The sequence below is a fragment of the Lepidochelys olivacea genome, assembly GCF_965140295.1.
Source record: "Lepidochelys olivacea isolate rLepOli2 genome assembly, chromosome: 1".
Taxonomy (NCBI): domain Eukaryota; kingdom Metazoa; phylum Chordata; order Testudines; family Cheloniidae; genus Lepidochelys; species Lepidochelys olivacea.
Window position 1 is genome coordinate 124,594,700 of NC_140411.1, and position 13,633 is coordinate 124,608,332.

Here is a 13,633-nt window from a genome sequence, read left to right on the forward strand (position 1 = left end):
GTTCATAGTTAAGCTGGAAACGCATATTGAGTGGGGTCCTGCAGGGATCAGTCCTGGGTCCAGTTCTATTCAATCTCTTCATAAATGATTTAGATAATGGCAAAGAGAGTACACTTAAAGTTAGCAGATGATACCAAGCTGGCAGTGGTTGCAAGAACTTTGGAGGACAGGATTAGAATTCAAAATTACCTTGACAAACTGGAGAAATGGTCTGAAATCAATAGGATGCAATTTAGTATGGAGAGACTCAAAGTATTCTAATGAAGGAACAATCAATTGCACAGATCCAAAATGGAAAATGACTGCCTAGGAAGGAGCATTGCTGAAAAGCATCTTGAGGTTATAGTGGATCACAAACTAAACAGAAAGCAATACTGTTGCAAAAACATTCTGGAATGTATTAACAGAAGTATTGTAAGAAAGACATGAGTAAGGCTGCGAGTTTATCACAGAAGTCATGGATTCCGTGTCTTTCTGGGACCTCTATGACTTCTGAAGTGGCAGGTACAGCTGGCCCTGGGGCTGCCTGAGCAGCTCGGGCAGCCCCTGAACAGCCACACAGGCCACTGCTAGGGCAGTCTTGGCCCTCCCCCCCGCCCACTGCCAAAGCAGCACCAGCAGGAGTTTGGGTGTGGGAAGGGGCTCAAGGCTGGGAGTTTGGGTGCAGAAGGGGGTGAGGGCTCTTGTGTGGCACTTACCTCGGGAAGCTCCCCAGAAGGGGAGACAAGTCCCTCCCTCAGCTCCTAGCTCCACGCGCTGCCCCCGCCCCAAGTGCTGGCTCCACAGCTCCCATTATCTGGGGACTGTAGCCACTGGGAGCTGCAGGGGTGGTGCCTGCAGGCGGAGGCAGTGCACAGAGCTAGGAGCTCAGGGAGGGATAGGTCGCCGCTTCCGGGGAGCCACAAGGAGCTAGGTAGGGAGCCTGCCAGCCCCGGCACGCCCCACCCCTGAACACCCGTGGCGCCCCCCACCCCAAGATTTAGTCAGAAGTATATAGTACAAGTTATAGACAGGTCACGGACCATGAATTATCGTTTAGTGACTGGTCTAACTTTTACTTAAAAAAAACCCCACACCTGTGACTAAAATGTAGCCTTAGACATGAGAAGTAATTCTACTACTACTCCGCACTGATAAGACCTCAGCTGGAGCACTCTAGCCAGTTGTGGGCACCACAGTTTTGGAAAGATGGGGCCAAATTGGAATAAATCCAGAGAAGAGCAACAAAAACGATTAAAGGTCTAGAAAACATTACCTACAGGGAAAGATTAAACAAACTCAGTTTTTTCAGTCTGGAATAGAGAAGACAGAGGGTGGACATAATAACAGTCTTCAAGTACATAAGTGTTACAAAGAGGAGGGTGACAAGTTGTCCTCCTTAACCACTGAGGACAGGATAAAACGTAATGGGCTTAAATTGTTGCGAGAGAGATTTAGGTTAGACATTACGAAAAGCTTCCTAACTGTAAGAGTAGTTAAGCACTGAAACAAATTACCTAGGCAGGTTATAGAATCTTCACCAGTGCAGGTTTTTAAGAACAGGTTAGACACACACCTATCAGGGATCATCTAGATAACACTAATTCCTGCTTCAGTGCAGGGGACTGAATAGATGATCTAATGAGGTCCCTTCTAGTCCTACATTTCTATAATTCTATTAACAGAACATTTAGGGATAAAGAGGTTTCTGAAGATACTCAGTGAGTTCAGGATCACATTCTCCAAAACATTCATGTGCAACCAGGGCCGTCCCTAGCTATTCTGGTGCCCTACACAGCACCCCTGGGGGAGGGGGGCAGGCTTGGGGGAAAGGGAGGAACCACCCCTCAGCACTCACCAGCAGTGCGGTTGGGGCCGGGCCACTGGACTTCCCACCCCTGGTGAGTGCAGGCCCAGCCCTGCTTCAGTCCTCAGGGGAGTGGGGATGGAGCGGGAGTGGAGCAGGGGCAGGGCAGAGGCTTTGGGGAAGGGGTGGAGCGATGCCAGAGCTGAGGTGGAGCGAGGCCAGAGCTGAGGTGGAGCAGCGGCAGAAGAGGCGAAGCAGGGGCTGGAGCAGCTGTGTAGGGCGCCAGAAAAGTACAGCTGCATACTTTGCGTATTGGTAAGGACAGCCTTGTGTGCAACTGCTAGTCTTACAGAGAAGAAATTCAACTGACAGGCCGCCTTTCTGCATTTGCTCCCATACCAGACTGGACACACCTGGCAACCATAGTCACCATTTGGAGAATGGAATTAGGAAGCACTACATTAATGTACTACACACTCAGCAGCCCCCACCGTAACCTATTGGTAATCTTACCCGCTTAATTAAACTGAGGCTTTTACTCTGACTGGCACTAGGTTTACTTTTTAAAGTTAGAAGCTGAAGTGTTTATTTAGTTTAATAGATTTTCTTTAGCCCAATTAACAACTAACTTAAAAAACTAATTTAGAAGCCTACTCTCCCTCTGTGCAAACTCCTATTCTATTTCTCTCAAGTCTCAAGAGAAGTCCTGAATCCCTTCCTGGGCAGATGACCTTGAGCAGGAAGACAGCAGAATCTAGGAGATCTAACTTTTCATTAACTCCATAGACCAAATCATGCATGCCAATTATTATGCTCCTTTCTAATCCAAATGGAGGAGACACTGCCACATCACCTGCATGAGACCCTGAATCCTCACCATATTTTTCCATGCACAGTCTCAACTGAAGTTTTCTAAAAATAGGATTCTTTTAGAAATAAACAGGAGTTGGGTAAATTGTTTTGGAATCAACTGTTTAGAGATTTGTTTGCCAAGATTTTCTGAACATGGTCTAGCTCAGGGGTGGGCAAACTTTTTGGCCCGATGGCCACATCGGGGTGCAAAACTGTATGGAGGGCCGGGTAGGGAAGGCTGTGCCTTCACAACAGCCTGGCCCCTGCCCCCTAACCACCCCCTCCCACTTCCCGCCCCCTGACTGCCCCCCTCAGAACTCCCGACCCATCCAACCCCCCCTGCTCCTTGTCCCCTGATTTCCCCCTCCTGGGACCCCCCTGCCCCAAACCACCACACCCCCGGGACCCCCTACCCAACCCCTGCACCGCCGCCACCCCCTTACCATGCCACTCAGAGCAGCAGGAGCTCGCAGCCCTGCTGCCTGCGCAGTGGCGTAACTGTGGGGGAGGGGGAACAGCAGGGGAGGGGCTGTGGGCTAGCCTCCCGGGCAAGGAGCTCAGGGGCCGGGCAGGACAGTCCCACGGGCCAGATGTGGCCTGTGGGCCATAGTTTGCTCACCTCTGGCCTAGCTGATTAACAATTTATGCCACAAGAGCAAACTCCCCTGTAGGCAGAATGAAAGTCTGAAGTTACTTGTATGAACTTCACTGAAGCACGTACTGCAAGTAAAACAAAGCAGGCAGCAAAACCATCCATCCAAGAACTTAATTAAGACACAACCCTCAAAGAAACATTTAAATAGCAACCTGAAAAATGTATCAGAAACCTGCTAACAACGGCCAGTTATGAAAGACAGGAACTACTCACTGGGAAGCACTCCAAAATCCCTAGCAGTGCAAAGGGGAGAAAGAAAAGAGCATCCTGCCTCTTCCTTGCAGCTGCATCATATTTTGTATCAACCCTTAAAAAGGGGGGGGGGGGGTGAGCGGGGGGGAAACAGGACCTTTTTTCCTTCTTTTATCTCCCCTCCCACTCAGACTGCTGTAAAGAGAAGGGTAGAAAAGTAACATTCATATTCCCCCGTTTTCTCCCACACACTCTGTTTTTTGTATTTCTTACCCTTTTGTTGTCTCTCTTTTGTGGTTGGTTTTGTTTTTTTTTCTGGTTTCCTTTTCCCAGTCTCCATGGGATCATACCCCACTTACCATGAAAAGCCATAGTGAAGCAAATACTTGTAACACTTGTGTTTTACTATTTAGCTTGAGGAGTAAGAGTGAAGCTTACTAGAACTGCATCAGTTCCATACTCTGCTACTAAAGTCCTAAATATTGGAAGTCTTCCCACTGGACACCAGAAAGTACTTTTTCCGAGCTTTAATTTAAACAGGAAGATGCATTAACACTAGTGTTCTACAGGATTTGAAAAATCCTACTTGCTACAGGAGACTCTTAAATTGTTACGAGTGAGTGAAAAGTCAAATACCACTAACTCCTTCAGAACCAAAAGCTTTCATTGAGGGACAGCATCAAATTGATTTTAATTGACTATTTTCATAAAATAGAATGATGGAGCACCCCAGGATTTTTTTTTACATTTTTGAGTAATTTAAAACTGCAAGTGTTTCTGAACCCTGTTGATGTTTGTAAGGCTCTTTTCAGAAACTGACTATAAAGAGGAAGTGACTGAAACCCACCACATAAGTAAAAAAATAGTTTGCGCTAACTTTTCCATTTTAATAACCAAGGCCCTGATACGACAATAAGATCCTCACAGGTGGATGACACAGATGCAGGGGAGCCTCACCAAATGCAACAGGATTCCAGGCTGGCAAAGGAACTCAATTTAAGATCAGGATTTTAGGCATAATTTATAGAAGGTACAAAGATTTCAGACATGAGTATACTTCTTAAAGTTTGTTACCCCTTTGAAAAAGTTACCTCTAGCCCGTATGGTTACAACAATAGCCTTCCAAATATGAAATGACTGTAAGTTGACGCAAAGCTGTCTTATTAAGAAGAGACAGCTCTAGTACCTTGGCTGCTGCCCATTGCTTTCCCAAGCTACAGCAGACTCTTTACTACTGCTATTCAGTTAATAGAGCAGGATCTAAAAACAGCATCAGTATAGGAAGCCCAACACGCTCCCCTTTCCACTAGCTGGCATGGGAGGCTTTCCCAGCTGGAGGCTAGGGCCAATCTTCTGTATCTGGCTTTGACTAGTAGTTTTAGTCCCCTAGGTATTGGCTTTCTGCTAAAATTGTTTAAGTTCTATGTATGAGGTAGATATGGACAAGAGCGGAAAGTAGGGAAGTAAGGAGAGGAAAGAGCAAGACTCTCATAAGAGCGTGGAGGCAAAAGAAAAACCTGAAAATGTTGTCGAGAAAACAAGCCATATTCTATAGGGGTTTAAAAAAAAATAGATGAGAGTGAAGTCAAGAAGGGAAAAAGGTATGACAAATGTAAGAGATATGGCATGTTTAAAACATTTTAAAAAGTATTCAACAGAAAGGCGATTGACAGTGTTACTATTAAATACACAGGTTTTAGAGTAGCAGCTGTGTTAGTCTGTATTCGCAAAAAGAAAAAGAGTACTTGTGGTACCTTAGAAACTAACAAATTTGTTATTTTTATTAAATACACTATATATCAGTTTTATTTCTTTAATTGGTGGGGGTGCCAGCACAAGTACACAAGGATACACTGCATCAGGGTGCAAGCCTCCCAGCCTGGGTTCACAGACTCATGCTATTCTTGAAGCGCTTGCTCAAGTCTGTGGGACCCAGGCTGGGAGGCTCACTCCCAGATGCAGTGTAGACATACCCTTACACACTTAACAAGATTAATTCTTGGGCTACAAAGGGTCAGGTAAATTTTTTAAGCCCTGGTAACAATCTGTTTTGTCACAACTTTTCACACTTGGCTCAAAATTAAGGGAGAAGGGGACAAGAATTTTGAAATACATCTAAAAGCATGTCTGAAGTAAACATGAATGACCCGTTACCGTTTATAGCTTTTTCCATATACCTGTATCTCTCCCAATACTGGCAAATACTCTACCAAACGTGATTCCCCACATGTTAAAGGAAAAACTAGAATGCAGTAAGAGAATATTCTATTTGTCTAATTACAAAATATTGTATTTAAGAAACTTTAACAATCTAATTAAAACATTAGTAAACAAAGACAAAGCCATCTTAACAGTTTGATAATGACAAGCCAGCCAGAATCACTTTGCCTTGGAAGTCAGGCTTTCATTGGTAGTATAAGCCTATTATTTAGGCTGCCAATAGCAACACTAGTTCTTTCAGTTGTACTTGGCATCAATCTTGGCTTCTGCTGTGGGGCACGGTTTAATCTAAATGGCAGCCTCCATTGGGAGACAACAGATCATTCACCCAGCAGATACACTGAAACAGGAATTTCTGAACAGTGTTTTGAAAATTCTACATCACACACAGAGGAGATATCCACATGCTAAGTTGCACGGGTGTGACCAGTGTTGCACATACATAAGACATCATCACCTGCACATTACTCCATCTACCCAGCACTTAGAGCAGTTTCAAAAGCCTATCTACAATAAATAAATAAATAAATAAATAAATAACGCCCATATGCCTTTCGTCCTTCTAATGCAATATGTGGTACTTCTCTTTGAGAAGTACAATTGATGATGATCCAGGAAAAGTAAGAAAAAGATCTGACAGTTTTCCTAGACTGTTTTAAAGTTTAATTTCTTGTTGCCATGTAAGGCTAGAAACAGAAGCAAAACACAATTGGGGAGCTTTTCCCCTTTCCAATGGGACCCAGCACTCACGTCTAGTTCTACAAGGCACATGAAAACTGTGGTGTTATGACAATTTATATATCTGAACAAGATAATATAGGTTATTTTTAGACACACCTTAGAAGGTCTTTTTATTTCTCTCCCTTGGAGATATATACACAGTTTCGCACACTGAGGCACCTGGCTGTACACCCAGAAGGCTAAAAGAAATAATCCTAATAAGTTTTTTAGAACTCTACAATATTCCTAAAATAGTTCCTATACTCTTTATGGTATGTACAGAATACACAGTGCGGTATAAATATGTTTGTCATAGTTGCATTATTCTTGAGTGGCAATCAAAAAACTCATGCCAACAAAATTTTCATGCCACACCACCCATCATATACTCAAAATGTTACCGTTAGACAGTGATACATGTTCTCTCTTGCCTCCTCTCATGTCAACATAATTGACTGAAAAACTATTTTGGACAGGGAGATAATAGAACGCATCCTTCCTCTGAAAAACAGTTCTAGTAGGAAAAAGATTATTAATTCCTTTTCTATTCCAGTTAGATTTTTTCTTAGCTTTTTCATTTAATTAAAGGTCTATTTGGACTGCCTCACCCACCTCCTAGGATCTATTAGCCCAGACAACCTTTCAGCAACACCATCAATCCTGCTTTCTATTACAGAACTGTCAGTGCATCTGAAGAAGATCTCTACATAAGCTCAAAAGCTTGTCTCACCAACAGAAGTTGGCCCAAGAAAAGACACTACATCACCCCACCTTGTCTCTCTAATATTGGAAAGTAAAGACACAAGGTGGGCGAGATAATATCTTTTATTGAAGCAACTTCTGTCGGCAAAAGACACAAGCTGATTTCCATTGTTCCTTGCAACAGTGGTCTTATTCTTATCTGCTTCTTGTGGCCTTCCAGTTGCTGGTTAGCTAGTCTCTTCCAGTCAGTATCTATCCTCCATACTCTGTTTTACTAGGGAGATCTACAGCTGGCTAGTAAATCACACACTTGTCTGGTTTGCTTTGCCCTACACAGACCAACAATCCACTGTAGATAAGACAAACCAGTTTTCTGATTTTTTTAAGCACTGTTTGAGACCTGTGTCAACAAGACACACAGAAAGCAGAAATATATTTAATGTTATAAGAAAAGGAAAAAATGACTACTTCTCTAATATTATTTCATATACATTTCTGTAACAGTTCATTACATGTTTCTTTACCAGCTGTCAAGTTATACTACAATACTGTCAGCCTATATCCCCTGACATGCTAGCCAACTCAAGTTATGACCATGGGGATGCCCCACACACCTGAGTTATCAGCAACACTCAGCTTATTACCAGAGTTAACTTTACAGATAAGACCAGCTCATAAAATAGTAGTTAGCAGTAACAACATATAGAGAAAGCGTGTAACTACTTTCAGATTCCAGGTTCTCGTTTGCTAACCTGGCAATTAATAAAAAACAAGCCAGATGGGTAGATCATCAAGCTCAGTATTCCAGAAAGCTATTATTACAGTTACTGTCTAAGCGGGAAGAGGCTCGAGTTTCATAGGTGCACGCTCCCACTGACTTCAACTGGAATTGTGACAGCTAATACTTCTGAAAAAAAAAAGAATCTAGATTTTAAGTTGAAAACTTCAAATAACTTGATAAATATTCAATATCTAGTGTAGTTAGTTTAGAACATCATTAATTTTGGTTTCAAATAATTTGAGCCATGGGATATAGTGCACTAGAAACTATCTATTTTTGACATGTTCTTTGGACTTCACTGTTCAATAACCTGGTCAACCATGAACACACATTTTGTAAGGGTAAGGGTCAGTGGGAGAAAGTTCACTTACCGAATAGTGAACAGCGGGAGAACAATAGATGTATTAAACGACTAGTCATATTGAAATGATATAAAAGATGTATAAATAAGACTTCAAAATATTTAAGAAGAGAACTTTGGCCTTGTAATGATCCAAGATGGCATCTACAATAATACTGACAAACTGGTAGCTGAGAGAGACAGGGAAAGAGAATAAGTAAACATAGCTACCAATAAACCTTTACACATCTTTACTGAAAAGTTTCAGAGTAACAGCCGTGTTACTCTGTATTCGCAAAAAGAAAAGGAGCTAACAACAGAACATGCCACATTACACAGGCTCTGAACCCTTGGCAGTCATTACCCTGAAACAGAATTAGGGCACTTTCAACTAGGCTCTGTGCTGTATCATCCACGCTGACCTCACTCATATCTTTTCGAACTTCACTAATTCATATTGGACCTTCTGTTCTGTACATGCCTGAGGTCCCATGGCATGGAAAAAGAATGGCTGCACATGACCCATTTTAAACTAATCATTTGTTCCATAGTTATGTTTATATGGGCTATTTTAATGCAGTGGCACAAACTTCACACCAGGCCAGAGCAAAAAAAAGAGTTAATGATCTCCACAGAGAACAGGATTTAATTGACTTCAATCCACAATACTTGCCAAAGTTATCAAGCTTGAAATAAGAGCCCATACAGCTATAGTAAATTATCAGCTTATAACAAAAGACACAGAACAAGGCAGGCCTCAGAAGCGCTGTTCTACCCAGAGGAAAGATATCCACCCTCCCTCTTTCAAGGCTCAGAGGAAACTACACTAGGCTACCAGCAATCTTCAAGCCCTGCAATGGAACATGGGACTGCTTGCAGCCTCTTGGGCCTCTGCTAATGACTTTTGCTAGATAATCTGTCCAACTTGCATTTTGCTGTGATGCTAGGAGTACCTTTCCCAGACCGGAAGAAGAGCTCTGTGTGGCTCGAATGCTTGTCTCACTCAGCAACAGAAGTTGGTCCAGTAAAAGATATTACCTCATTCACCTCGTCTCTCTAATACCCTGGGACGGACACTACTATTACACTACATACAAGACTCCATAAAGCAATGGTCCCCAAACTATGGTGTGCACAGAGGAATGTTCAGGTCAGCCCCCCCAGGGTGTCAGGAGGGAGTGCCACCCAGCCCTGCTCTGCCCCCGGCACCGCTCCTGGCCCCAGCTCCTGGGGGTGGGGGAGCAAAAAAGTTTGGGAGTCCCTGACATAAAGCCATTCTACAATCATTTCATGTACAGGAGACAAAGGATGTCAACAAGAGTCCAGCACACTAAATGTGATCTCTCACCTTAAAAAGGGATACTTCTTTTCTGATGTGATTTATATTATATCAAATAAATCAATATAAAAGCCCTAGAATAATTGGATTTTTATACCCAATAGCCAGTACAGTCCAGCATGCACTAAGAAAGAGACAAATCCACAGAGGATCTATTAGTTGAAGAACTTAAACTACTTCAAGGACCCATATACAGGTGGTTTTTTTTTAGTTGGAAAAAATTACACAGATTTTATATATAGATGTAGATTTTTGGGGGCGGGCGGCCTGGCATTACACTGAGAACAGAGCCAGTGTAATATTAGGCAGCAAAAAAAAAAAAAAAAAAGCTAAATTTGAAGAGACCAAATCAGTACATTACTTTTCTAACAAAAAGTGGGGGTAATGTCTGATAATAGTTGGAGACAACAACTCTGACTATTCTTCAACAGACTGTAGATGAAACAAGAGGAAACAAACAACTGATTTTAACATTTAGCGTCTGGACATCATAATGGTAGCTCTGCTCTCAATTACTCTATTATGTTTCAGGTAAGACAAAATATTGTTTTGACAACTTTAGATGTAATTGGTTTCTTGTCATGAAAAGATTTACTTTTTATTTACTGAAAATTAAAAGTTCCTTAATATTAGGAGTTCCTCTTAATATAGCTCATTAAAGAGTTAACCATTACCTGGATTCCCACAATAGGCAAAAAGTACTTATTGCAGTTATAATTCATCCAATCAAAAAACAACCTCAAATTAAATTCAAGATGCTAGGACCATTTTGTTGATCATGTTCCCGAGCAATCACAAGACGTTCAGAATATTAACAAAGACATTATCAAACAAATCACATGAGCAGACAAATTTGTAATCTCCCAGTTCAGAAGAAAAACAAACAGTTGAAACAAAAACAACAAAAAACAACAAAAAAAACCACAAACTTGACCAGAAAGAAAGGCCACCACTTTCAACTACAAATTTCCACTATTCTCTTGTAGCTGACACTGCATGTTTGCGACCTATAATTTTTCTTCAAGATGCTTAGCTCAAAATTTGAGCTCAGGTATGAAATATATGTAACTTTGCCATTTAAAAGCATCTATGTTATTTCTTAAAAAAATAAAAAGCATCTTAGATATCACTCACGACGCTTACTTATTAACTTGCTAAAAGTTTGTTTTGTTTTTTGCAGGTAGCAATGCAGGCTATTGGGAGGGGAAAGAGGAGAATTACTTTACCAATATCCAATGTGAGTTCAGTCATCTCTCGGAATTTCATATACAAGGTTTTTCCAATGAATGTAATGTGAAAATACCAACCCGCTAAAAGTTGCATGCTAGTAGTGAATCCGGTTTTGCTATTCTTTAGATGGAAAATATTGGAGACAGAATCTCATCAGATTGCGGGCTCCCCAGGACAAAGTCTGTCTCATTTATGTAGGCACAGGAACAGCTAATCAGTGGTTCTCAAACTTTTGTACTGGTGACCCCTTCCACATAGCAAGCCTCTGAGTGCAACCCCCCCCCCATGAGTTTTAAAAAATGTATATATGTTTAACACCATTATAAATGTTGGAGGCAAAGTTGGTTTTGGGGCCGAGGCTGACAGCTCACGACCCCCCATGTAATATCCTTGTGACTCCCTGAGGGGTCCGGACCCCTGAGCTAAATTCTAGGCTCAGCTCTGCCATTCAGTCACTCTGTGTAATCTTGGGAAAGGTCACTTGACTATGCCATTCTCTCAGTTTCCTCACCTGTAACTGAAGGATAATACTGACTGACCTACTTCAATGCCATTTTATGTATTACTTTGAAAATGTAAAGTACTGAAAAATATATACATATCTGATTGAACATTCCATTGACTGAACGTTCTATCCCAAATGCTTTACTGACCCAAACCTCTACATACTACCACTAATTACAACATGGATTTGAAAACTAGAAACTATAACATTATAATAAATCTTTATTCCATTTTCCATGGCCTTATCACGAGTGCATATGTTTTGGTTTTCAGTCAAACATCACAGATAAGAGAGTTATATGTTCCACTTTCACAATAAATCTCTGAACAAGGTACAATGTTTTTCCACAGGTCAAAAACAGGACAAAGATTCAAGATAAACTTATCAAACAACTCCTTGTAGGGCGTTTTTTAAGAAAGGGGGCAGGGGGGAGACCCACACACCACAATTTAAGTCCCTACAAATAATCCAAGCAGAATTATCAAGAAATTCATCTGTGGATTTAAAGTAGTTGCTCCTACTCTTCTATGCGCAAGTAACAATTTGATCAGATTTCAGTTTTCCTTAACCACAGGTTTCAGAGTAGCAGAGGTGTTAGTCTGTATCCGCAAAAAGAAAAGGAGTTCTTGTGGCACCTTAGAGACTCTGCTCAAATAAATCTGTTAGTCTCTAAGGTGCCACAAGTACTCCTTAACCACAGTTTTTCTTCCATGTTATAGCTATCAGCTATAAATAGTGAGAGTAAACAGTAGACTAAAAATTTTTACAGTACTTTTTAAACTCACAGAGCTCTACTAATTAAACATGAACCCCTGAATAAAGACATTAAAAAGCAAAAATATATACTTCAGCTTAGTTTTAAACAAAATAGAGACTACACTGAAATTAAAACTGTGCTTTTATTGCTTCTTTGAGATCAGTTCTCAGGGCAGCATGCTCAGAAACTGCATGCCATTTTCAACAGCATAGTTAGCTTCTTCCGTTTGTTACCAATTGACATTTAAAAACATTGCTGATGTGCACACCAAATGCCAGGATACAAAATACTATAATAAAAAACCACAAGGAAAGTCCTTACCTGTAAATCTGTCTTCAGCCATTTGGAATCAAACCTAGTTTGAGCAGCCAGACAAAAAGGTTCAGAAGACATTTTCCTTCTCCAGACCTCTCTAGGCTGGCAGAGTGGCCAGACCTGTCAGTGGAGGGGGGAAAAAAATCTAGTAGATAAAATAAGCTATACAAAGTTATTCTTGGTAATACCAGAAAAATTCCCATTTCCTCTCAGGTTGAATTTATATGACTCTCCCTATCTCTCATAAGAGCTGACACCCTGACAATACATAAAGGGGAGGAAAAAAGGGGGAGGAAGGAAGGAAGGAAGGAAAAGGTAGCAACAACGCTATTCAGACCACAAACCTTCCCCTCCCGAGGATGGTGAAAACATCCTTTCTGATGCACCGAAAGATGCCATCAGAGGCCCGGGCTGCTGTCTCTGCCCCTCAGACCCGTAAATGGTGCATGAAATAAATAATTGATCCAGAGTACGCCAGCAGCTGACAAACCCAAAGCTAGTACCGTTTTCACACCCACGCGCACGCGCGCGCACACACACACAGAGATGGACAGTGGTGGGAGGTTTCTATGATGCTCCTCTCCAAATACAGCATCCTCTTCCCCTTCAAGCTCAGCCAAGGCCCGTTGTCACCATCCCCCCTACATTACTGCTCGAATTCGTCCTGTAATACGGTCTGCGGGCCGGGGACCTGGCCTCAGCACCGGTTAGTAAAGCCCTGATCCAGTTAGCTAGGAACGCTGCCCGGGCGCCCCGGGGAACCCGGGCTTCTGTGCAGCAGCAGCCGCCCCGCCGCCACCATGGCTCTGCCGCTCCCCCCGTTGTACGCGCCCCCAGGGCCGGGCCGGGCCGGTGCCTCTCCCGCCCGCCATTCAACCCACCGAGACCCCCCATTACATCCCCCGGGACAGGCCTGTCCACCTCCCCTGCCCCGCTAACAGCTGCGTCAACAGGCGCCCAAGCAGGGCAGGGCTCAGGCCAGCCCCAGCAGAGAGAACGGGACTCCCCCCCAAGCAGCTCCCGGGCGGGGCGGGGCGGCGGGGCTCAGCCCGGCCACCAGGGATCCCCCCCCTCCGGCGCCTAACAGCGGAGACGCACATCCCCAGTGCAGGGACAGGGGCGGCTCCAATTTCTCACCCCCACGGCACCGAGAGCCGCCCAGACCCCCCCGCGGGGACCGGTTCGCGCGCTGCGCTCACCCTCGGCGCCGTCTCCTCGCGCAGCCGCGACACGGCTCGA

At 43.1% G+C, this 13,633-nt stretch overlaps 1 protein-coding gene across 1 annotated transcript in view; it reads right to left on the bottom strand.

The window, feature by feature from the left end:
* Positions 1-13,633, bottom strand: part of HERC2 (HECT and RLD domain containing E3 ubiquitin protein ligase 2) — a 201,604-nt gene extending 187,971 nt beyond the window's left edge. The window contains exons 1-2 of the mRNA XM_084623550.1: positions 13,594-13,633; positions 12,401-12,514 (exon numbers count right to left, since the gene is read on the bottom strand). Of these exons, the coding sequence (XP_084479676.1) occupies positions 12,401-12,472 (72 nt within the window). The 5' untranslated portion in view covers positions 12,473-12,514; positions 13,594-13,633. The remainder of the gene's footprint in view (positions 1-12,400; positions 12,515-13,593) is intronic.